At 33.9% G+C, this 26,572-nt stretch overlaps 2 protein-coding genes and 1 long non-coding RNA gene across 5 annotated transcripts in view; 1 reads left to right on the forward strand and 2 right to left on the reverse strand.

Annotated features, from left to right (window-relative positions):
- Positions 1–14,783, reverse strand: part of LOC149943794 (DNA (cytosine-5)-methyltransferase 3A-like) — a 59,392-nt gene extending 44,609 nt beyond the window's left edge. The window contains exons 1-14 of the mRNA XM_090175089.1: positions 14,691–14,783; positions 14,553–14,633; positions 14,413–14,480; positions 13,946–14,023; positions 13,779–13,856; positions 9,275–9,451; positions 9,134–9,220; positions 8,503–8,608; positions 8,349–8,441; positions 8,104–8,154; positions 4,048–4,184; positions 2,599–2,663; positions 2,110–2,164; positions 810–1,014 (exon numbers count right to left, since the gene is read on the reverse strand). Coding sequence (XP_090031215.1) covers positions 810–1,014; positions 2,110–2,164; positions 2,599–2,663; positions 4,048–4,184; positions 8,104–8,154; positions 8,349–8,441; positions 8,503–8,608; positions 9,134–9,220; positions 9,275–9,451; positions 13,779–13,856; positions 13,946–14,023; positions 14,413–14,430 — 1,150 coding nt within the window. The 5' untranslated portion in view covers positions 14,431–14,480; positions 14,553–14,633; positions 14,691–14,783. The remainder of the gene's footprint in view (positions 1–809; positions 1,015–2,109; positions 2,165–2,598; positions 2,664–4,047; positions 4,185–8,103; positions 8,155–8,348; positions 8,442–8,502; positions 8,609–9,133; positions 9,221–9,274; positions 9,452–13,778; positions 13,857–13,945; positions 14,024–14,412; positions 14,481–14,552; positions 14,634–14,690) is intronic.
- The window catches only part of LOC149943787 (uncharacterized), a 413,771-nt gene that overhangs the window by 296,221 nt on the left and 90,978 nt on the right, over positions 1–26,572 (forward strand). The gene's annotated exons all lie outside the window — the stretch shown is intronic.
- On the reverse strand, positions 20,784–26,353 carry LOC149943795 (DNA (cytosine-5)-methyltransferase 3B-like). 3 transcript variants are annotated; one of them, XM_090175095.1, is made up of 6 exons: positions 26,178–26,353; positions 25,698–25,766; positions 22,272–22,442; positions 22,113–22,212; positions 21,930–22,029; positions 21,530–21,832 (listed from the first exon to the last, which is right to left on the reverse strand). In XM_090175095.1, the coding sequence occupies exons 2-5, from the start codon at positions 25,758–25,760 to the stop codon at positions 21,968–21,970; spliced, it is 396 nt and encodes a 131-aa protein (XP_090031221.1). In that variant the 5' UTR covers positions 25,761–25,766; positions 26,178–26,353; the 3' UTR covers positions 21,530–21,832; positions 21,930–21,967. The 3 variants fall into 3 exon arrangements, with proteins under 3 accessions (XP_090031222.1, XP_090031221.1, XP_090031223.1); XM_090175096.1 differs by lacking the exons at positions 21,530–21,832; positions 21,930–22,029 and adding an exon at positions 20,784–20,928 and having other exon boundaries at positions 22,126–22,212; XM_090175097.1 differs by lacking the exon at positions 21,930–22,029 and having other exon boundaries at positions 22,126–22,212.

Consider the following 26,572-nt stretch of genomic DNA (forward strand, 5'->3'; position numbering starts at 1 on the left):
TCTAGAGTGAAGAAAGTTAATAGATTAGAGGCCTCAACATCAGGCAAAAACTATAGTTTCATATTCTACTTTTTTTTTAATCTGGCCACAATAGGGACTTCAATAAAATTTATTCCCACATACGTAGCCATAACTGGATCCATACAAAAGTCAACTAGGTTCAACCCTTTATAGAAAAATGATTTCTTAAGAATGATTTTAATTTTTCTAAAGGGCAAAAACGCAGTGAAGACTAGCTTAACAAAATACATTAGGCAGGACAATTTTTATTACATCAGTGTTTCTCATGTCGTTTTTCCCTTTTTGAAAACCAGCCTCTTGTTTCAGACTAAATAGCAAAACACCTCATAACAAGTAGTTTATACAAGCATGCGGTGTGTATTCATACTTCCTAGTGAATTGCACATTTCATTTTATTGAAGCACCTATTAGCATACATCTAACGCCATCAAATGTTTTTTTTAGTTGAGGCTTTATCTATTCAAACTGATGATAGGCGTTTAAATAAAATAAACTAAAATTAAAAATTAAAAGTATAAAATGTTTTTCTCCAAGCTTAAGCTTTTTAGTACTTCATTAGAACGCGCATTTAGCACTTAAACTTCTAATTCCAAAATCGACTCAAGCTCGTGTTCTCTATCTTGAACAACTTAAAAAAAACTAGAGATGTAGAAAGAACAATAACACCTGACCTCCTGTATTTTATGGAGACACCTATTGGCGTGCTTTAGAAAAAAAATAATAAATATTCATTGAGGATAGATGGAAAACAATTTCATAATATGTATTGATAAAAAAATGGTAATTACCAATATCTAAAGAATCATACAGTGAGAGCACCGTTATTGGCTTTTTCTCCTTGATAAACAATTCACCATTAAACGAGTGGGTTTTATTTGGCTGTGTAAAATTACAAATATTCTTTATCCATTCCGGTTTGATTTCAATTAATCCAAATGACTTCTTATCATACTCTCGACACAGAAAACACATCCATGGAGTTTGCTTTTTTACCTAAAAAAAGGTTTTCATTGAAAAAATTAATCTCATTACAGCAATGGTGGAGTACATTAATAGAGTAGTATCGCTCTGTAGCTTTGGGCTATGGCCGCCATTTTGAGGGCAGTTTTTTATCTATAGGAAAAAGCATGGGTGACGTCGACATACGTCACACCGATATTACTCTATATATAAGGATTATGACGATGCCCGTAAATAATTAAGTTGGATTAAAATTAAATTACTTAGTGGTAATTTTTTTTAAATTTAATCCCCATTACAGAGGGATTGATTAGTCCTACGCTTTCTTCTAACTTTGGTATAATAATTTGAAAAAGCAATGGGTAGTATGTTTTCCAATTTTGAGTTTTTATGAGAATTTTTAAAATTCTACACTGTTTAAAAAGTCTTCGACAGGTGAAATTCTTGCCCTCTTTTTAATTCTGCCAGAAAACTATAATAGATAGATCGATGAAACCAATTGCAACTATTATTTATTTTCCAATATCTTTCGCTATTTATCGGTTTCGTCCGCCAAAAATTAATAGTTTTTCGGGAACCTTCAAAACTCATTTTTGACAACTTTTTAAATATTGGTTATACAGCACTGACTCGCACGTTTTTGAATTCACAATGATAGGTTCATATTTAGAAAGTGGAAAAGTTATCCCTCTACAACCAACAGTTGAGAAGTTATCGCGTTTACAAACTTTCGTCAAAACTAGGAAACACCTACAATGCATCAAGCGATTATTAATAACGAAACTTCAACAGCGATCCAACAACATGTAAAATATATTTAATTAAAGGCCGATTAAAAAACCCAATTCCTAGGACAACTTGGCAAGTGGTTTTAAGAATATCCTTTTTATACGCTAAAGCTTTTAAAAAGCTATTTGCGTTATAAATTGTTCATAGTAATTGTTACCACAATTTTAAACCAGCCTTGAATTAAATATATGTTGTTGGATCGCTGTCGAAGTTGCGTTATTTCTACGGATTTAAAATGGTTTTTAACAATGGTGGTCTTTGCTTTTAAGAAAAATACTTATATATATGCCAATATATAGCAATGGAAGACAGATTTGAAAATATTTAGATAATACTTACAATGTTTAGTGCTTCTTCTGACACTAGCATTTCAATGCATTCAGCACAAAAACTCCTGTTAATGAAAATTACTATCATGATTATTATCATCATAAATTAGTACCATAAAAACAGTTTTTTTTAAATTTATTGATAATTTTCTCCAACTGAGAAAAGTGCACTAGCTTTTAGGTTTTCAATAATTTCACCAAAGATAAATGGTTCGAATCAACTTAAAAAATTAGGCAATACAGTCTTTCTGCGGTATTTTCCAGGGCGCGTCAAAGCTTGGTTTTCCCCCTTTCAGCCCCATCCTCCATTACAGATAAATAAATAATCAAAGATTGGATGCTAGACTCCCCCCTGAGGGCAGAGGCAATGGCTGATGAGCGGGAGGCAAGTAAGAGGGGTAAAATGAAGGCTCGAAAAAAAGAGTAGCCTGTGTAACCTACAGCTGGCATTAAAACTGTTTATAGGTTTTAGGTAATTCGTACAATAAAATTAACTCACCTGTAACACTGAATATTGTCACAAATTACTGGTTCATGTTCTGAAGCACAAAGAAAGCAATTTGTCTACGAAAAGAAAAACTATTATCTCTATTTACAAGACTGATGAACCTTTAACATTTTAACTGAGATTAACAACAATAGAAAATCTTTAAAAGAACGTGTAATATGTATTTTGAAAAAGTAATAAGTCTTCACCTTTGAGTTATGGCATGAGCAGCCTGAACAAGTACTAGGAGCAATTAACCAAAGCGGGAAAAAAATTTAACACCTGCTTATCAAAATCCAAGCCACTCATGTTAACTTGACATATTTGTCTCCCTCACTTTCTCAAGAGCAGATCAGATAACGTCTCTTTTTCATAGGCATTCAGATCCAACAAATTTACTTTTCATTTATCAATTTTATAAGGAAATTATTACCTTCTAACATATTACAATTCTAAAATATTTCCAATTTCTAGAACTACCAATATAATAAAAATTTCTGAAAAATCAATTTAAAAGCTAGGGTAGAAACACAGAAAACAATTTATAGGTTAATTCTTATTTGCTCGTCTCACAAGGAGAGTACCCGAGGTGTTTATTGCCGATTTAGTTCAAAGTCGGGCGTAATGTATACCTATATGAGATATGAAATTTCCCAAAAGGAGACGTTGCACTACCCATTCGATTTGCCATGGCAACCGAAATGTTTTTGACCACTTACAACCAAAATAAGAATTTATCCTTATTTTACCCAAAATTTGTTACAAATTTACCCTAAAAATGTTTCAATTTACCCAAACTTGATGAAATTTACCTAAATGTGGTCCAAATTACACATTTTCAAAAATTTCGTAGCTAGGACCCTGTGAAACCGAGAAAATCCCATGCTTTTTTAAATGGAGATTTTATTGTTTTAAGTGATCAAAAACATTTTCGGTTGCCATAGCAAATCGAATGGGTAGTGCAACGTCTCCTTTTGGGAAATTTCATATTTCATATAGGTCTACATTACGCCCGACTTTGAACTAAATCGGCAATAAACACCTCGGGTACTCTCCTTGTCAGTTAGTCAAGCTCCAGTCCTCTCTCGTTCAATCTATGACTAAGCGAAGCACTCATTTCTAAAGTTCACTCCCCTTCAGAACTAAAGAGAAGCTTCTCTTCTGCTCATTTAGTCAAGCTAAAATTTATGCTCTAAATTGTCTTTCTGGTAAATAACTAAATATAGAGGCAGCTCCGTTCTTCTCTACTCAATTATTTAAAAGTTTCCACTCATTATGACTCTAAATGCTCCAACGCTCTCTGAAATGAGTTGAGCACACCCATTACTGCTGACCACCTCAAGTCTATCTGCCTGGACACTCTCACCCTATACTCTCACTAAACTAAAGGTGACCGTTTTTCCACCAACACTTCTTAAATCATGGTGAAAATAAAAAGAATAAACTATGAAGCACACTTACATAGAGCTTATCTTCTAATGAATACGAAAAAAGGTTACGCTTCAAATGATTGGCACAATAGTTACACAACCCTCCGTGTATAATTGGATGTTGGTAGGAAACTTTAGCCTTTTTCATGTCACATGAAACACAAATATCTGGAGACAAAAAAATTCATATTACCATTGTATAACATCTTATGCTCATATTTTAGGTTTATGTATAGCTGACAGCTGGCACAAGGACGAATGTTTAAAAAGTGATTTTTAGTAATAACTTTGCACGAAGGGTATTTTTAGAAAATTAATTTCACTTAGTTTTAGAATAACAGTAGAACCATAACATCAAAGACACTGATGGGAAATGAACCAGTCATGTCACCATGAAAAATCGATTTTGATGAAATTTGCCAGTCACATAAGCATGGCTGAGAAACAGTGGTGTGCATAAGTTTCAGAAATGGGTAAAAAATAATTATACCACTCTTTTTCACTTTTTCCAAATGGTCATTTTAGTACCATTAACCATAAATTATGGTAATTTATTCACCCTTCTTCAACATTAATATTTAATTATAATATTCACCATTTTTCATGTGTAAAATTGAGTTTAAATATTCACTTGAAATTAACGTCATTTTCACTTATTTTATCAACAGTTGATTTGAAGCTAGAAATCCACGTTTAAATTTAGTTATTTTACTATTTTACTCACCAGTTTTCATGATTAAAATTAAGTACATAAATTAACTTGAAATTAACGTCATTTTCAGTATTTATATCAATGGTTTATTTTAAGCTAGAAATCCACATTTTAATTTAGTTTTAAACTATTTTTGTATATATTAATTGTTTATTATTAATAACAATGATATAACGTGTTTTTAAAAAATATTCATTGTGATGGTAAATTTTCATTATGCTATTTCTATCCATGACAAATGCTTTATTCTACTTATATCGAGTTCGTATAATTTTTAAACCGAGCTATGCCAAGGCATATCTTGAACAAACCATAGAGTATAGCAGACGGACAGTGATTAATCAGTCGTGTGGTGTCTGATGTCTGTTAACGGACGTGTTCGTTATTGGAACTTAATGCCAGATAATTATTTAAAAAAAAGTAGGTAAAGGAAAATGGACTGCGATAGATAAGGTAAAAACAAAATGTATTTAAAAATTTTATTAAAAAAGAAGTTACAGCTCATAACCTTAATTACTTTTATTGACGTTGGTGTGAAATGAGCAGGTGTCCTAGGCTTAATGAGGAAAACCGTTAGCACTATCAGCCAGACACGCAAATTATGACTAGTGCAGCGCTCGTTTTAAAATGCTTTCTTAATGGAATTGAAATAGTTGTCAGTTTCCATGTATAAAATGATTTACAAGTTAGTAACTTTAAAAAAATGTGAAGCTTAATTTAAAATTTTACACCAAATGAATTTCTCTTGATATGCTCTGGGCTATAAATTATCTTATATATAAAGAAGAGTGTTATATTGGGCAGTGGCGTGGCGTGGGGGGGGCAAATGGGGGCCATGGCCCCGGGCGGCATAGATGTAGGGGGCGGCCTGGCAAATTGAAACCAACGCGGCTGGTCGATATTCTGGGTCAGAAAAGTGACATTGGCGGCAGCCGCTGGCAGGCGACTATTGCAGTGTTGTCACAGGCCCTTAAGGGGTCTGAGTGTTCAATAACTGGTGGCTTTACTGAGGAGTCGGGGTCCGGCTCTTGTAACCCATAAGGGCGGTGGCACACCGGGAGATGTTAGCTGAGATCAAATGGTCCGATCTCCGACCTCCGACTTCGGTCAGGTAAGGGCTGGAAACTAAGCTTCAGCTCAAACTAATGGAGAGGGGCCAGGCATCCTGTCGCCTAGGCGGATTTGGTGGCCTGCTGTGGGGCGGCGGGTCTCCGTATGAGGCGCTGTGGCCCGGTTTCCCGGCTTTGTGGAGCCCATTGGGATCTACGGTGCCGATCATGGCGGGTTACGCTGGACCGCAGTGTGCCCGTTGTCCCCCTTTAGTCCACCTTTTCTTAAGGGCTTTGGCACCTCACCTATGTAGTTAAGGTGCTGGATTCCGATGCTAGAGCACCCGCTCATGTAACCCACTGCTGTGTGCGAAGGGGCGAATTAGTCAACCCATTGTTGAACCTTCTGCTGGGAGAGCGGCTTGCGACCTTCAGTAGTAGGGTAGTTGGTTTTGTCACCTGTCCGGGCTGTGGACGCTGGCGTAGGGCATTATGATGATAGGCCTCCGGTGGTGTGGTTCTCTTGTTACCGGTACACTGGGCTATAATTTCTGATAATAATAATAATAATCAGCTAGGCTAATACCCAAGGCACCACCTTAGGCCTAAGTCATCAAGCGACTTTTGAAGCCCTTAATTCAGGTGGCCGGGTTACAATGCGTAGGAGGGTGGTGGCAAGCCCTGCATGCCACGCGTTCGAGCCAACAGCTCCCTACACTAACTATTACCGTTAACCTCAATGCAGTGATGTCACACCGTGCGCTGTGTTTATGAGTGTGGCAACACTGCAACAACCGCCAACAGAAAACAGTCGACGAGTCTAACCGGCTCGAATGAAACGTCAGTTATTGTTATTGAGAAGCGCAGTGCAGTTACTATTTAAAATCTTCAATGTCGTTCAGATTAACAAATCTGGGTATCGTGGCAATCGAATAAGAGGTACAAATTAATATTGACCATTGCATAAAAGAGTTCGCGTTGCAAAAAACACGCAGAATAAAATTTTAATTTTTTAACGACTTGAATCATTTTGCAATCATCAGAGTATCACAGAATTTTTGCCTACTTTTGGGGGGGCGGCAAATTTAGGGTTGGCCCCGGGTGGAAGAAATGCACGCTACGCCACTGATATTGGGTATGGTGCCATGCGTGGAGACAATTATTGCAGTGTTCTATTTTCATGTCGAATGTCTTAGAGAACGTCGTCACTGGCGCTTATTCACAAGTTAATGCACGAGTTTAACCCAAATTTACCTGGGAAATACCGGGTACCCCAGCTAAAATTAATTGTTATCTTTAGATAGAGTTTCTGCATGATGTTTATCTCAAAAGTAATTAATGCTTTGTGGGATTCAATATTTAGGTACATATGTTACTGGCTTAAAGTATAATTCGGGTGGTCATGAGAAAGGACAAGCAGCTGTCAGCTGTTATTTAAATTATAGTAAAATTAGTTGACCTTGAATGTTTTCAAAGTCTACCCTCTGGTTTGGGGTGCATAGTCTCTCTCGCATTCTTTCAGTGCAGAACCGTGTTAGATTGGGCCCCATCTTTGTTCAGTATTCCGATAATTAAAAGAATTGTGCAAACCGGATTTTTATATTTTTCTGAAGTGTTAGAGTTCCAGCAAAAGTTAGCCTTAGTTTTCCAGCCAGTTTCGACCAATTCTTTTAAAGGTTCGACAGTTTTCCCATTTTGTGCAGTGAGGTTTAAAGCCCCATTTAAGCCTAGCGCCTTTTGAAGTGTTTATTTATGTGTGCTCGAGGAAATACATTTTTTAATCTTGCGCTGATGGCTTCTAGGCCTAATGCCAAGATGGCTTGCCGAACTATACTGATCTCCATTTTCTTCAACAACCGTACTCGACTAAGTTTTTTAATTGGACTTCAACTACCTCTAACTCGCCTAAGCTACCAACACACACTCCAAGCTAAATTTATACATTCTTCATGCAAGTGTTAAATGAATTTTAAATTATAATATTATTGCAAAAATAAGGACCACCCTACTTTTAATACACACTTTCTCTTTCTCAATAAACCAATATGGGTATCTGAATGAAAAACAATTGTTTCATTCCAAACTGAAATATTTTGATTAAACTTTTTATTCAACTAGGGTGCTTAAAATTCAGGTAACCTACAAAAATATTTAAAAGAACATCCTTATGGTGGCTAGTCCTTGTAAATGTAGTAGTTGCAATAATAATAATAACCAACTTTTAAAGGAAAAACAATGGGAAACTGTTTTTGCTCTCTCAAACTTAACTGTCAATTACAATTTGTAGATAACAGATTACCTAAGAAATCTTACGAAAATTAATTACCTTGTATCGACACAACTCCTTTACGAACTTGAGCCAAAGGCCTTTCTTTTCCTAAAAATAAATTTCAGGATATTTCAAATTAAAATTGTGACATCTACTTTGATTCATAGAATTAATTACAGGGTATTGTTAATTACATGGTTTTACATTTATTTATACAATTTTTTATGTAAGAGTTTTAAGCAAGAATAATTGTAATTCAAAATCTTAGTTGAAATTCCCCCTAAATTAAAAAAAATACATGCCTAAATTGTCTGAATCCTCAGATTCTTCAGATTCATCAGTAGCAGGTATGAGGCTTTGCAATTTTGACTTCATACCATTAGAAATTTTGGGCCCTGAAGAGAAACTTTTCAGGTCAAAATCGAATATCATTTAATTTCAATTTAAAATCATTACCTAAATCTGACAAATAATCTTTCACATCTTCATGATAAAAGTCATTTAACGCAAGAGTTATAAGCTGATCTTCCTTCACACAAATATTAACCCTAGCACAAATTTCCTGCGATAAAATTAGATTAAACTTTAACAACTTGTGTCCATGTAAAAAATAGCATTATCAGTTTTTGGGCATCATCATATAAAATGCGTTTGTATGCACATACATTTAACTTAAAGGGAGTATCACTATACTTCAGAGTAAAGTTCAAACAAATAAAAAAAAACTCATTTTGAGAAAAGTAATAGCAATTTAATAATTTAAATATACTAATTAGAAGGTTAGAGCAACAATTATAACAAGTAAAACTCGAGGACTCTAAATTTGGATTTCTTTAAAAAATCACGTATCTTGACTTGCTTGACCTTAGCTATCAGGTAGTGGTATGAACTTCAATATTTATGGAGGTTCTAGAAGTTTCTCATTTATCGCTAGTTACATTTATAAAAAAAAGTCGTAGTGCAATTTTACAATTTAGTTCATACTCCCATAAGTGGGATAAAAAAGATATAATTTAAAAATACAATTAGACAAACAAGTATAGATCCTAACTAAAAGACAATAAAAAACAGTGAAAAAAACAAATACCAGCAATGCATCTTTAATTGACTTTTGATAATTTTTTATGCTCTGAGATTTGTAGTGAAGTAAAAAGTTATCTTTGAATGAACAGACCTGAAAAACCAAATACATTAATCATGTATGCAAGTTGAAGAATATTTATATCACTTTTGAAACTTCACTGTAATTGCTTTCTCCGAACCATAACACCCATGTAAATCCAGCTTTGGCTGGTGGCTTCCTACAATCAGCTCCTCTAATTGCCATAGCTGGCCACCATTGCCTATTATACTTTGCGAACACAACATCTCCATAGTTACACATACTCTTGCATTGTTGTTGGTACTATAAAAAAAATTTAAAATGATATTATTTAGGGCATATTTTGTAGTAATTTAATGGGAAATAACCAAGATGCACTAGCTACCAAGTAATACCTTGAAAGAAGTATATCCACTTAGGAATAAATAAAATTAACTGCTAAATACTTTGTTCTATTCTCAATATCTAATTATAATGATACGGTTATTGAAGATCCACAGGGCTGAATAATTTAAGTAATGGTGAAGTGGACTCAGTATCGAGGATGGGAAGAAGGGAGCAGATAGCACTGTTGCTTTACTCATCAATTTGGCCCTGAAGATCAAATTAAATTTGAATGATGTAAACTTAACAATGATTATAAAAATGCATAATAAAAACAAAATATAAAACAAAACTTTGTGTCAATTTTCATAATGTACTTTTAATTGTTGTAAAGTTTATTATCTATTACTAGCTTGTTACAAAGAGATTTTTACTTAAACTAAACTATCAACATCAACCAATTTTTTAGTTTTGGTATTGTTTTCTTAATCACTTACATAAATCTATAATTCAACATTCTAGCTGTGTAAAATGTAGTGTTTGTTTGTAGCCTTTTGACCCTTTTGTTAGCTTTAGCAGGTGACGCGTCACTTTAGAACTAGGCGCAGATGCAAGTGCACAATTTTTATGGATCTCCCACTTGTAATAAGATTGTTAACAAATAGTTTAAAGTTTGATTGAAATAGTATTTATATAGTAAGAGTTAAGCCAGCACCACAAAACAAAAGTAAAGTAAAAATGTAACACTTGAAGTTCCTCAGGGCAGTATACTTGGTCCACTTTTATTCTCAATATACGTAAATGATTTTTCTTTAGCCTTAAAGCATACTAAGCCATATAAATTTGCAGATGACACAGCAATGCTTACAGCAAATGAAACTCCCTATATAGTCATTCAAGAACTTGACAATGAATATATAAACCGAGTAAAATGGTTTAAAGACATTGACAGGTCAACTAATGCTAATTCTAACTAAGCGTTAGAAGTCTTGATTATTTATTTATTATTTATTGCCGTTTTTAATTTAACTCAAGGACCAATATGTAAACTAGCTTATAGCTAATGTTGATATCCTCAATAAAGATGCTTTTATTATTATTATTATTATTATTATCACTTGATCAAGAAAGTCTAGTAAAATATTGTGTGGTAGCACTAGATAGTTAGATTAGGATTAATGATTAGTGTTATAAAAACCAATTTTGTTCATTATAGTACACTCACCTCACGATAGTCACATAAGCATAATGCGATAAACTTTTATTTTCACTGACGTGATTGAGCCAGGTCAGAGACAAGTGATATGTGGAAACATATAAGAGATCCCAATACATTGTACTACATGTGTATAGGCCGGTGACAGGGATGGTGTTAAATATTAAACTATTTTAAGTAAAAAATACTTCAATGTACAAATTTAAAATTATCTTCACCAGTAACTTACAACAACACTGCTGTCAAAAAAATTATTTGATTTCTATTTGTTTAAAGGGGCTCAAAAGTTCGGAGGCACAGGGTGGGTGGAAATTTCGTTGTGGAAAATAGGGCTGGTTGAATCCAAGAGGGAATGAATGGAAATAGTTTCAATCAAGAACTACATTTTCTGTCACGTGGTCTCTTGATGTGATAAAATACGCGAAAAAGTAGATTAGTCCATAATTAAAAGGGATAATATAGCTAAACCCTAAATAAATTAAAAAACTTACTAATAACTCGTACCAATAGGTTTTCGAGCAAACAAAAAACGCGAATCTTGGATCAAATAGATCTTCGAGTAATAAACTACATAAAAACTAAATAAAATAGCGAGAAATTCCAACGGTAGACCAGTTTCGTTCTATTTGGAACTCATCAGTACCGTGCGGGAAATCTGGCTGTCTCTTGATACCAAATTCCTAATACCGCAAAGCGGACCCAATGGCATAATTTAAGAAATCGAAATTCACATGCCACTCTTCTTATTTTTGACACAAAATCGTTTTTTTAGCTGCGTGATGGTGAAATAATTGTTGTTAAATTCAAAAACACATTTCATTTGTGCATTAGTGTTTCTTATTTGTTACTAGGTAAGTTTACTAAATTTTTTAACCAAACCAAGATTAAAAAGACTTAATAATTATTGCTTACTATTGTTTACAGGAAATAAAATTAAAACCCATATCATGCAAATGCAGAAAAAAGTGAAAGGGCCCCTTGTATATGTAGAGCAAATGAAATAAAGTACAAATCTATATGCAATTGTGGAACTGACATTTTGTAACATGAAGGAAGATGATGTGATAGTAGATGAAGTTAAAAATCATTGTGTATCAGAATATACTATGACCTCAATTTCATTGGTAATTACCATACCTAAATAAATAGTATACTAATATGAATATGTAAAAACACTTTGCACTAAAGTGATCAAATAAACGGAAATGGAATAGTAATTCAAAACCAATCCAACCTTAAGTTCAGAGGAAAACTGTTGCCTCAACCTTCGAGGTAATTACTTGAAATTACTGGTAAATACCACCACAACAACGCACGTCCGATACTTTAGATGATACTGAACATTTCTGTGTCAAAATTATTTTGCAAACATGAAAACACGCTGAGGCATGAATTTTTTAAAATGAAATAGAGCGTTTTCTTAATGGGTGGGGATCAAATATATTATATTTTTCTTGGTAATATGTCCTCTATGTTGAGATGCTAGAAGGTCCATCATGATTTGTAAGAAAAGGGTTTAGGTGTCCATAGCCCGAGAGCGTAGCGTAAGTGCGGAGCCATCAGGTGCCATCACTTTTTCAAAGAGTATATTTTGGTATTCGTCCACGAAACGTTTTTACACTTGTCGTGTGTTTGGAGATAGGTGGTTTTAGCAAAATTTGCAGAGGGGCACACACGTGGGCAGAGTATCTTGAAACAGGGGTTCACGTGAATCGTATAGAAGGAATTTGGGCCCTTCCATCTTCTGGTCGATGGAAACATTTTATCCCTGGATATTTGGCCGCAGTAGTGTTCCTCAGTTGCGTAAAATATCAAGGGGACACTTCGTTTTTGGAATTTTTGAATTAAGCATCTACCTTGCACTCCTGTGCTCCTTGACCATGTAAAAGGTTTTTGTAACACTTAATTTACCCAAGTTTAACCATTTCCGCAAATTAAAATTGGGAAATGCTTTAATTTTTGTATATTTACTTCAATTAAGCCCATCGTGTATCCTACTTCACCAACGACAATTAAGCGGATCCACCTGCAACCAATCAACCTTTTGCAATTGTAAAAGTTGGTGCAAATGCCAACTCGAGCAGAGACATTATGCTGCACTAAAAGACCGTAATTTAATTCTACAGTGATAAATTTCTTATTTAAGACACTAAGATTATAACATGTTTATTAAAATTTAACATTTTATACACAATTAATATTAATAATGGCTGTGTTACTGATGGAAGGTTCAAACGCTAATAAGAAATGCCTGAGGATGGGTGCTTATAATAGGGCATATTGACATGCTGCCAACAGGCAATTTGTCTATTGGCAGTTATTGAATTGTCTCTTCCTTGTTTCCATTTAGACAAAATTGTCTAAATAATGCTGCAAGCTCTTTCGTCTTAGAGAAAATGTAGACATGATTCAACTATTACTATTACCATTATATTTTAGATACTTTTAATTAACTCAATGAAGGACAAATCTTGTACATAATTTAGAAATTAAAAATAAGAAAAAACCACTGTTGTACAATTTAAAAGGTTTTATTATAAAAACAGCTACGGCCGTTTCGACGCCAAACACCAGCGTCGTCGAAACGGCCTTTTAAATTGTACAACAGTGGTTTTTTCTTATTTTTAATTTCTTTTAGATACTTGTCAGTCACATTTCGTTTATGGTCTAACACCCAGCCTCACCATTTTTTAAGTGTCTCTCGCCTATCGTAGCCCCTCTTGTGCTCGCTTAACCTTCCTTACGGCCATATATACCAACATTAATTTATCCCTCTGAGTATTAAGGACTGAAATGCCCTAAAGATGGACCCTACTAATGATTATAAAAATATCTTTTCTAAAATCATGTTCCCTGTAAATTTCGCTTACTTGCTGTATATATTGTTGTACATTGTACCTGTATTTATAATAAACCTGGTGTGATGGGCAATTTTTGCCTCTTTCCTGGTCAATAAACTTGAAGTTAAATTTTTTTTTTATTTTTAGGATAAATTTGTGTTGAAAAGATAAGTAGTTTGTTTAATTTGGGGTTTAGTTTGTACTAGTATATTTTTCTAAGTTCAGACTACTTTAGATAGATACCACATACCTTAGGTGATATTGTGTCTTGAACTATATTGAAGTAATTGCTTTTCTTTCCATTAATTTCATTCTTCCTTTTCATCCCCTTTAAGGAGCAAAAGAAATAACAAAAACCAAACAACTTATCAACTTAAATGTTTTATAGAAAATTTATTAGGCAATAGAAAAACGCACCACAGTGGGATGTTTCGAACGGTTTATAAGTCTACAATTATTATTACTTGGACCATTACATTTCCTAATCTTCACACTCTGAAAATAAGGCAAAATAAAAAAATTACAAGTTATGAATCAGAATTGCAACTTTTGAATTTTGTATGGGAAATAATAATAAATGAGCCGTTTATAGAATAATGATAGAACTGATAGAAGAAAAATTAATGGATGTTATCACAATAAAGAAAAATGAGCAGTATTGAATTTCAAAGATATTCAAGGGTTCCACAAGTCAGTTCCAATTTTGGGAACCCCAAGGTTATTCCTCATTTTCAGGCCACATCACCCCAAATATAAAAAAAAATTCTTATGAAGTATGGTACCACCATTTCCATTACTTACCGCTCCTGATCAAAGTAAATTGTTTTTTTTCAGGAAGCTATTTTTCAACCTATTTTAACTCTAAATTTTTAAAATAAACTTACACTATTTTCCATCTTCATGTGGTCAATCTCTTTTATGGAATTTTTAAGGAGAGCTTCAAAGACTGGTACTACATTGTAAGAAAAAAGTAGTGATTGAAAATTAAATTTAATAACGCAATTTCACATAAAACCATCTTTACATTTGGGCACATCAGAATCACTAGTTTCACCACCTTTAATACTTTCAAGTTTTCCTTTTATTGTACATGAAACACTAGGTCCTGAAAATTAATACAGAAAATATAAAAAAGGGAAGTTGGAACTAGTAGTTGTATTACCTTTCAATATCACATGGTCTTTTGAGTTGAGTAATTTAAAATAAAAACAACACAGTATAGAAATATATACAAACCTGTTAGGCACGATAGGACTTTAGTAAGGATTTTTAAGGACATGGATAAGCTTTCTCATTAATTGTAAAACATCATAAACTCCCAACAGATAGCTTTAGTGGCCCTATGTTTGACATGTTTCAAAAAGGAAATCATGATCAGGGCTTAAAAAACTAAGTTAGAGATAAACAGCAGTTCCCTTTACACTTTAAATCACAGCGCACAACCTCATAATAGTTAGATCTATTTGATAATTTCTGTGGTTTAACCTTTATATTTTTTATTATTATAAAATGTAGCCACTATAGTTGCATTATAAATTAGTTTGCATAAGCCTTTCACTGGTTTCTTCTGCCACTGAACTGACTAATAGCGTTTTCCATTGGGAACCTCAGAGTGTGATCCGGATTTGTTGAATGACGTCACCATAGACATAATAAAGAAATAGACACCTTAGGCGAAGTTTGATTTGACAAAAATATACGGCGGTGATAACTAGCAGACAGCCGGCAGTTATTCCGTATTCCTGTGGTACCCGTGTAAAGCGCCACCTAACGCTTATTGGGTTTAAAAACAGACGCAAAAACTTTAGCGGATAATTTGGAAAATGCGTAGTACGTTTATGACTTGGAAATTTAATTATAAAATATGTTACCTAAGTTTTTGTGATTTTTTTTACTTAAAAAGAAGTGGTTTAAGTGTTTTCTACTAAAAATCAATTTTTATTTGGTAAAAATGGTAAACATTTGTGCTTTTACGCATTGCAATAACTTTTCAACAAGTAAAACAATACCGGAAAATGTTTCATTCCATAAGTAGGATTAAATTATAATATTATTTAGATAAATATTCATTCTTATTTAAAATCTTTATATAACTATAGGTTTCCTTTATCTAAAGCAACAATACTTTCTCAATGGATAATTGCTTTAAATCGCGAAAACTGGACACCTTCAAATCATGATTTCATTTTTAGTGATCACTTTTTAGAACGTGATATACAAATTGTAAATTTTCAAAAGGTGGCTCACGCAAAAAGCCATTCCAACTCAGGTTTTCTTCCTATAAAATTAAAACAAGTAAAAAAAAACAGTCTAAATAATTTTTGTTTTATTTAATGTAAAGAAATTACATCCACTTGAAAGTGAAATAGAAAAAACCGGTGATCCTAACCTCTTACCTTTAAATTTTGACCACGGATCATTTCGTGTAGGTTTAATTATGTTATTATATTTTGAGCGGGATCTCCTTTTGTTTTTAGCAAATTTGGTTAAGTTGTTATGAAGAGATATTCCCCTTACCAAAAAATAAGTTGGTTTTTAGTTGGTATTTAGTTGGTTTTCACATTTAAGTTGGTTTTAAGTTGGTATTTAGTTGGTATTTAGTAGGTTTTCACATTTAAGTTGGTTTTAAGTTGGTTTTAAGTAGGTTCAAGTTGCCAGCATATTTTAATAAACTATTTAAAGAGGTAATAAGTTGTTTTTAAGTTGGCTGGAAAATACTCATTTTTTGAAGTTGGTTTTAAGTTGGTTTTTAGTGGTCAGATAATTCCTTATAATTTTTAAGTAGGTTATAAGTTGGCTTTAAGTGGTCTTTATTAAGAGGGCTTTTAAAGTAAGTTTTAAATTGGTTTTAAGTGGTCTTTATTAAGAAAGCTTTTAGTAGGTTTTAAGTTGGTGTAAAGTGGTTTTTAAGTAGGTTTTTTAGTTGGTATTTAGTTGGCATTTGTTCCAAATACCAACTTAAAAAGTTACAAGACCACTTATTTTTTGGTAAGGGTAATAGCGGAATTCCTACTTCAGTTGAGCAAAGCTCTATCAATTTAGATGATCCTTTGACGATTACTTTTTCGGGTTGTGTGGACTCATCAATAGCTACGGTTCTACATTCGGTTGAACAGAATTCAGTTTCGGTATATATTGTTTAATGTTTTCCAACCAAACAGTCCGAGAAAAAATATTAACTTCCATTAGGTCACTGTTGAAAATGAATATACTTCAGATATTTCAAATACAGTAGGCGAAATAGAAGATTTTTTAGTAAGTTATTGCCCCTGAAAAAAAAACATGTTTAGTTAGATTCAGTAAATTAATTTCAATATTATTAAAATTATTATTTCAAGGACAATAGCCTCATACCTAAATTTTGAAACATCCATTTCATCAATATTCGATTTACTTTTATTTACAATTTAGAAACTCATATAGTCAGAATATTCCCATAACAAGCCATAACCACAACACCTGTAGGCTGTAAATGTAAAGTACATTAAGCCTTGGACAAAATTAGAATTTTTTTATTTTTAATTAAAAGATCATCTGCTGCTTTTTATTTGGGTTTCGAAAGAATTAATTGACTTATTTACAAATTATAATGAAAATTTACCTTATTTTAAATTCTCACAGCCGAAATATTCGAGAATCACGTCAGATTACCTAAAAGATTACAAACACTATTCTCTATGCACGAACATGTGACGATTTTTTAATTTCTCGCCTAAGCGACAGGTGTCGCTTAAAAGTAGTACCACAGGAATACGGAACAAATACCGTCTGTCTGCTTGGCGTCGCCTCCGTATTAACCGCCCGTAAAATCTTGGGTCTATTTCTTTATTATGTCTATGGACGTCACTGCTCTCTGTGGAGGCGCTCTGAGGATTCGCCCTGGTAGCTCCCAATGAAATACGAAACTTTTTCGGAGCACTATTTTGTTTCCCTCAGACTCTTGAGTTGGGGCAGCCGGGAGCACTCCGGGAGGGAGTACCTTGGTCAATGGAAGACGATCCTCCCTCTCGGAGTTGCCCCTTTTTTCCCAATGGAATACGATTTTGATTTTGGAGCACTCCGGGAGTGCTCGGAGGTTCCCAATGGAAAACGCTATAAGATAATAGTAATGACTTGGGCAATACAATATTAATATAGGTATTTACATATCTATATATAAAACAATATAGATAAAACAATATAATAAAATAATTAAAAACCTGTTATTTATAAAAAATTCAAAAAAGGTTACATTTAATAGGCGACGCAAGTGTAGGTCCCAATTTTGCAGGAAAAAACTGGTTGAAAAAAATTTCTACAATTAATTATGTTAAGCCCTTAAACCTAATAAGCTAATAAATTAAAACCATTATAACAATTAAAACTATGTTCAATTAAAACTATTTACATGTTTAGCAACTAGTATTAGATATAAAAAACTGGTTTGAGAGCAACATGTCGAGTGAGATCCCCCGAAACCTAAGAGGGCTTGTATGAAAACTTACAAACGACATAGCAACTTTAGTACTTCTCAGGTCACCAAGGTGATGCCACATTCTCTCTTAATTCCTTTTTCGACTGGAATCTCTTCCGGCGCAGGACAGGAGTGTAATAATACACGTCCCCAACTTTTCCTTGTTTAGGTTTCTTACGATACACCAACTCTCTGGTCCAGCCCAAGTCCAGCCACTCATCTGTCATGTTTCTGCTTCTCCTGTGCAATCCGAGCAAATTGCCCAGCATCGTCAATTGATCTTTGCAGCTTCATTAGTGGTCTCTTCTCATAGTTCTCTAGACCTACTGGGTCCAATTTCTCAGAAACATTCTCCTCATCCCAGGGAAGATGAGGCTCACAACTGTTATATTCTATCATAACTTTACTCTATGATAACTTACGAGTTACAATATACAAAGAATTAATTGATAACTGCATTTATTAGCCACTCAAGAAGCTGCTTTATTTATTTCCCTCTTCTCTGGTAACACTGCATAACATTTTTATGGAGGCGCTATTGCCATCTTTGTATGATTGATTAAACTATTATTTGATCCATAACATGCCCTTTTTTAAAGGATATCGTTAAATTTAAACAAAATCTTTAAAGTGTTTCGGCCTAATTATTAGTCTATCACATCTTGTTCTTTTTTCGTTACTAATAATTTTGTTAAATTATGGCCTAAGTTAAATTAGTCCCTTACAAAGATACAAATGTCATAAAAATTCTAATGGAATGGTTTTAAAATTGTCTAATTCGTTTTGTAGCTAATATGGCACATTGGTCTAGGAACGCTTATTGCACGGACGGGCTCAAGAAAAATGGGTTAGAAGCTCAAAGATTCAACCAACAGTAGATTCCTAAAAGACTGGTGTCAGATCGACGCAAAGTTTAAACATTGTTTTTTTTTGTGATTGGCATGTAACCTGGAGAGAGATACAAATAATATTCCGACGGGTTTTACCAAATAGACGAACGATTGAATCTTTGAACTTCTAACCCAATAAGAGTTATCGGACGTGCCATATTAACCACAGAACGAATTAGACAAACTTAAAAGCATTCTTTTAGAAATCTTATGACATTTGTATCTTTAATTTTGATAATTAAAATTGTTCGTAACGACAAAATGTTTTTATTTTATTTGGACCTGTGTCAATAAAATTAAAATGGCTTTGTCTTCAAACTCATTTTACTTCTAAAAGGATATTAATGAACTTTTGCCACTTGTTAATAAAGTTTCTCGCCTCACGGATAAAAAACAATTGATAGTTTAATGAAAATAATTTGGTTCAAGGAAGAATATTGTTTGCCCGATTTAAGGCTGTGTCTGGTTTTTGGGGTAGTTTTTTGGGAGCCCATATCTCCAAAACGAAGCACTTTAGTACCCATGTTTATTAGACATTTTACTCATAGAGACCCTTAGAATGCATATAGAAAGCATTCATAAACACTATAAACAATATTAGAGAGTCGGAAAATAAAAATTAAACCACATTATTTGGTTAAGCGAGTGAAGTAAATCTGCTACCTATTATGGGTGTTCCGTTAATGTAGTTATGATTGATATGTTCGGAATTTTGACCAATGATAAAGTAAGGGATTAAATATTCATTTTAACTGCTGAAATTATACACTTTGTGGTGTAGCTTAATATGTTATATCCTCATGATGGCGTATTCTATCATAGTATTTTGATTTTATCAAATAGGCCTAGTATCTAATATAGTAAAAACATTTACATCGTATAAAGGTTTTCTTAAAAGCTTATTCTCACCTGTCCTTTAGTTTCATACTAAACTCAACTGAATTATAGTTACCTAGGCATGACAGTAATATTTTTTTTCTGGAAGAAAAAATTGTTCTCTGCTAATGATATGAGATCATTCTCATCCACAGTGATCCTTGCTCTGACACACATTTCCTAAAAAGAACAAGAAGTTTTAATACCCCCAGAAACAATATTATTATTATAATTATTATTATATGGGGTTGGGAGGTTAGCCCAACCTAGTACTTCGAACAGAGGCCGGTCCATTGTGCAATCCCACCCTATTGGACCTCAAAAAGCCAAGTCTCAAAAATGAAGTGCAAAATCTGCATCATCGCCAAATATTGGAAAAATCTCTGTATGTAACCTTTGGGCTGCATAAAAATCACAGATACAAATGATATGAGAGGAAGTTTCGTCATCTGCAAGGCACGCACTGCACATAGGGCTCACACTAATGCCAATCATCTGCAGATGATTATTTAGCTGGCAATGTCCTTAGAGTAGCCCAATAGCCATACTGATACTGCTCTGAGAGAGAGAGAGAGAGAGAGAGAGAGCGAGCGAGCGACTCAGTTGCTCTTTTCTTAAATGACCCAAGGATAAACTCCTTGACTGAGGCTTGACCTGCCTCTGACTATATCCATCTCAAGCCAAAGCTTGATCTGTCTCTCAGTCATAGTGTGTAGGGTGACCAATTAATTTGTATATCGGATATGAACAGTTAATTTGGCACTAATGAAATTTCACAGTCTGAACGGTACTTTATTACACTTTTGAAAAATCGAAATTTGTGGTTGTTTTTTTAACATAGATAAAATTGTATTAAAAAAGGTGGTTAAAACTGGACTGGATACCACCTTGCAGATATTAACTTGGGGGATAATTTGAGCTAGTGACCATCACAGGTTGTAACAATCTTTGATTTTATCATTGCTTATACTCACCACTTTCCATTTTAAGGCACAGGCCTAAAGAAAAATTTAATTTTAATATGATAAAGGCTTAGGTTAAAATTTCATTGATCACCCATTGAACCAAAGAATATGTTGCTCTATCAAAAAAAAGTTAATTTTAAAGCCCGAAGCAACTTGAGCTTGATTAAATGTTTTTCAGTCTGCGCCTAAAAAATGTTGGTCCAATTTGTCTAACATCTAGAAAATAAATTGTTGACGCTATTTAAAAAATATAATTGTTGCAAAGTATACTGAAATACAGAATAGTTCCAAACAGGAATAGATTACTGTCAGGGTTGGTTTAATTAATTAAAATTTAGCTACTTGTGCAAAAATACTGAATAAAATTGTGTGCACAAAACATATTTTTATTAATAAAAGTTTAAGCCCGACTAGTTTCGGTCGAGTTATTACGCCGTCATCAGGGCGTAATAACTCGACCGAAACTAGTCGGGCTTAAACTTTTAATAATAAAAATATTTTTTGTGCACTTTTAACTATCGTTGTTTTCTTAATTTTATTCAGTGTTGGTTTATTTACATAATTTTTATTAAAAAAATCATAAGTGTAAATCACAGGATATATTTCATTGGAGAAATTACAAAAAAATAATAGGTTCTGTAACCATTGTAATTCAAAGCAAACCTGAGCATCCAAATTATTAAAAATTAATTTAAGTTTTAATTTAGTTTTAAATATCATGTACATAACCAATAAAAGTAGGGTACTGTTGGATGATATTTTAATTTAACTGATTACAATACGAAGTTTTTTTTTTTGCCAATATGGCAAATTGGTTTCAATTTTCAGATAAGCCAAATGGATATTTTGGAAGTGAAGAGATAATCTTATTACAATATTGGAAAGTTTTAAATACATTTTACTGCATTTTTCGCAACCGAATGCTAGTGCGATTAACCCCAACACTACATCCAAGATTTGTACTGATATTGGCACAAAAGAAATTCTCTTAAAGGTCAGATACATTATCTATGGTTAAAATTTCAAAGCATTTTTAACAAAAATATGTAATTAGTCCAAGGTTCTGTGGAAAAGCTAGTTTTCATCCCTGATGGTAACCTTACTAACCACATTAACTCAGCTACAATATAAAAGGGCTAGCTTGAAATACAGGTTATAAATAGGAATTCATATTATTATAATTAAAACGTATTCAAAAATTAACTAGATCATCTTACATTTTGCTAATTAAGGTTTTTCTTGGCGGAAAAGTGCTTTACAAAATTTTAAACTGCCAAGTCCGCCATGTTGCGTGGCTCATAGACAAAAATCGCCATACTTAAATTTTAAGGACAGCTTATGTAGGATAAGTTGGTTGGTTATTAGTAAAACACTTGTTATTAATTGTTTAGATTGAAAACTAAAAATTAATACCTGAATTGCATCTTTAATTGCTTTTTGAAATTTTTTTGAGTTGTTTGATTTGTACTTGTTACAAAACTCCTTATCAAATTTGCAAAACTAAGGAGCACAAAATATCAATTACAATAATCAAGTAATTGAGAACATACACTTCTAACCTTTGAAACTTCACTGATTTTCTTCTCTCCAAACCACATTACCCAAGTGCGTCCGACAGCAGCAGGCGGCATACCGATATCACTTCCTTTAATAGCGATAGCTGGCCACCATTGAAACCGAAATTTAGCAAAAACAATATCCCCATATTTAGGGCATGATAGTTGCTCATCCTAAAATATTAAAATTTAGTGTTTAGAAAGCATCTGCAGGGGTCTTTTGATAGTTTAAGTGTGTAATCCGATCTTCTGTAATGGAAAAGCACTGTGTTTAACTCAAGTGTTTGGAAACTGAAGGGGGTTGTACTTGCCCACAAAAATTTACTAGGAGGGAAAAATAATGTAAATTATTATTATTTTTATTATTGTACTTCTGTTATTTCGGTATATTCTTACAGTCTGAAGAACAAAATTTCCATTTTACTCTTGGGTAATTTTAATTACCCTAACATCTTTTGGCCCTCTTTAACTCCCACATCATCCTGTCGGTTTACTAACATTTTTATTGATTGTATTAATAATAATTCTGGCTCACAAATTATTGTTTCCCCTACTAGAAATGGAGGCCAATTTTGTAAGGATAATGTGCTCGATTTAGTTTTAACCTCAGATATTTCCCTTGCATTTGATCCTGAGATTGATATGTCAGATGCTCTAGGTAAAAGTGATCATGCCTTAGTTGTTTTTAATGTGCAGCTGTCACTCTCCCGTTTTACCCCTCGGCCTGATTTTTATAAAGGTGACTACCCCTCCTTCTTTAACTACCTTTCCCAGGTTGACTGGTCTGCTGATATATCTGACTCTTGGTCGGCTTTTCTGTATGTTTTATCTTTTGGTATTTATCATTTTGTCCCGATGCATAGGCCACCCTCGTGCCCTTATACCTGACCCTCGCACTGTTCATAGCAGAGATATTAAGTCTGCTGCTTGGTCCAGACTTATTAAATCCAAAAGGCGGGGTGCTTCCCCGCAAGCGTTACATAGTTATCCCCCTTAAACAATATCATTTGGCCCGTAATGCCTTTACCTCGCATGCTCGTAATATCCGTAGGAAATTTGAGGCTGCGTTAACTTCCAATATCCGTGACAATCTGAAAGCCTTCTGGTCACATATTAACCGTTTCTGCACTACCAGAACTCCCATTTCCAAGCTCAAAAATTCTGACTGAACTTTTACCACTTCCGTTTTCAAAGATTTTTTTGCCTCCACTGTTAGGTCTATTGGTGTGCCTGTTTATCCATTACCCCAGCCTACTAATAACGTCTCTGCTTCTGCCCTCACTCTATCAAAATTCACTTGCGCACCATCTGACATTCTTCTTATACTTAATAAAATCAAAACCAGTAAATCCACCCTTTTCTACTCAAGCAGCTTACTGGTGTCCTTTCTTTTCCTTTATATCTTTTAATTTCTCGTTCTTTTACCAATTGTTAACTTCCTTCTTCCTGGAAGGAAGCTAATATTACCCCCCTTCACAAAAGTGGTTCCAGGGCTGACCCATCTACTTATCGCCCTATTAGTAACTTAAACCAGGGGCCTAAATTTAACAAACAACTCTCTCATGCTCAAATTACTTCCTTCCTCTGCGCCAACAACTTCTTTTTTCCGTCCAACACGGTTTTAATAATAATAATAATAATAATCAGCTAGGCTAATACCCAAGGCACCACCTTAGGCCTAAGTCATCGAGCGACTTTTAAAGCCTTTAATTCACTAAGCGGTCTTGCCTCACGAACTTATTGCAGGCCACTAACACTTGGTCTCATTGGATTTGACGAGGGTTTAGTGTGGATGTCATATTCCTGAATTTTGCCAAGGCCTTTGATTCCATTCCCCATGTGTACCTTCTTGACGCCCTTCACTCTGCTGGTATTAGGGGAGATGCCTTATCTTGGCTTCCTGACTACCTTTCAGGTTGTAACCAGAGAGTTATTCTGCAGGGTCAAGCCTCTTCTTGGAGTGCTGTTGACAAGAGGGTCCCCCAGGGTTCTGTTCTTGGTCCCTTGCTTTTTAACGTCTTTATTAACTCTTTGCCTGCTGTTGTGTCAGTCGCTTTGGTGTTGTTTTTTGCTGATGGCACTAAGCTTTCCCATAAAATCAGGTATGCTTCGGATTGTCACGCGTTCCAGAAAGACTTAGAAGCGGTAGATGGCTGGGCCGATTCTCATAGTCTCTCCTTTAATGTTAAGAAGAGTGCTGGCCTCCATCTATGCCGTAAGAACCCCAACTTCATGTATTACATTAAAGAGGTCCAACTCTCTTCTTCCCTCTCTGAGAGGGATTTAGGTATTATTGTCGATCTGTGCCTCAAATTATCTACGCACACTAATAAGGTTACCAAACGTCTATCGACTATTGCCGGGCTCATTAAGCAACTTTACAAATACCTTGCGCTCCCTATTCTTGACTATTGTTCTCCTATTTGGATCCATCATTTAACTACTGACCTATCTGCCCTACAAAAGTCACAGAATCGCATAGCAAAACTTGTTACTAAATTGCAAAATTTGCCTGCTCCTTCTCGATTAAAATCCCTTGGTATTCAGCCTGTTGACTTGCGTCATAAAATCATAACCTTTGTCTGTTACATAAATTCTTTTACAATAACTTAGATCTTAACTTTAATGAGTTTTTCACCCATCAAATCAATACCCGTACTCGTGGCCTTTCTTTAAAATTGTGTAAACCGCGCACCGCCTCTACGACTCGACTAAATTATTTTTCTTATAGTGTCATTACCGATTTCAATGCTTTAATGTGACACAATCTAACTATCAGAAATTCCGCTATTTATTATGTTAACTTATCTGCCTGGTCATGATCTCATAATTTTTTTTGTTTGTTCATTATTTTCTTAATGTTGGCTTTGCTTTTTTTTTAATTATTTGTATGGACCTCATTATTATTATTATTATTATTATTATTATTTTCTTTTTCCTTTTTTGTAAATAATTTATTTTCTGTTCATTTTTAATCCTGTAATTCTGTATGTCTACACATAAGTCGGCTTTTGCGGCTTTGTAGATAACCTCTCTAAAAAATAAATAAATACACACCTCCAACACTAGTGTCTGTAAGTTTCTTGTAACAAAACAATAAAAGTCTTAGTAAAAAATGAACTAATAGGAGAATTGAGAAATATTAACAATAATAACTGGTTTTGGAAATGTTTAAAATCATTCCTTATGATTTTGAGGTTTATGCCTTCTTTTTTTTAACTTTATTAATGAGGGCAGACCAATTAAATCATGTAAAAGCCCACACTGTCGAATACCAAAGATACATAGTTTTCAATATCAGGTAACATTGTAACCTGGATTAGTAATTTATTACAAATTATATATTTGTTTAACTAAAACGTTATAAAAAAAAGTTGATAATGTACAGAAATTAATACATCTTTGAATAACTATAGAAATTGAGCTTACTTGTAATAAATTTTGATCTCCATTCACATGAGTTTCAATAAACAGCTTCCTTTTTCGACCCATTTTAATCTAATGGCGAATAATTAACAAACATTGTTAAATGTTTATCTAATCTCGGTTCTGAGCACTTTGAAACTGTAAATTGCTTATAGTTTATCAAGCTTACTGATTCAATGGTAACCGAATAAACTAAATGATCTTTAGTCTATAAATTTATCAAATTTTTACTTGCACCCTTCGTCCGAATTCTAAATTTAAATTGCCGCTAAAACGTGCAATGAGTTTATATAATTTTAACGTGCGTTATGAGTCCAGCTGCATCATGATTTGATAAAAATAAAACACTTCATGAAAATTCCCAATACAGAGCTTTCGAATCGTGGTAAATGAGAAGTTAATTACAAATAAAACAGGACAGAAAAATAAACCTAATTTTGTAGATGACATGAAATGACACTCTTTTAATAAAGGGAAACTTACCGAAACACATTTTTACAAGTTCGAATTTGTCACGTTCTACACAGTTATCCCCGTATGTTCACTAAATGTGCGACACAATGCTCTCCGACTGATTCTGCACACTGGCAACTTAAATCGCGCTGTAGCGGCCCCATATTTTATACTGTGGAAACCCTGCCATTTGGACGTTGAGGCGTTTACCGTAACCTTCAGCCATAGAAATCTTATACTCCTACCTAGAATGCTCCAGTCTACGGGAGAACCTGACGCCAAGACATTTTGTAGCAACGACTAATGATTATATAGTCTTTGCTTAAGCTTCAGCCAATCAGCGGTCATTCTTTCAGATTAACGTAAAGGTTTAAAGGTTTTTATTCCCGTAGTTGAACTACACTCTTTTTGAACAGAGCGGCTCC

This window comes from Leiobunum rupestre, chromosome 5, assembly GCF_980474605.1.
Source record: "Leiobunum rupestre chromosome 5, qqLeiRupe1.1.hap1, whole genome shotgun sequence".
Lineage (NCBI taxonomy): Eukaryota > Metazoa > Arthropoda > Arachnida > Opiliones > Sclerosomatidae > Leiobunum > Leiobunum rupestre.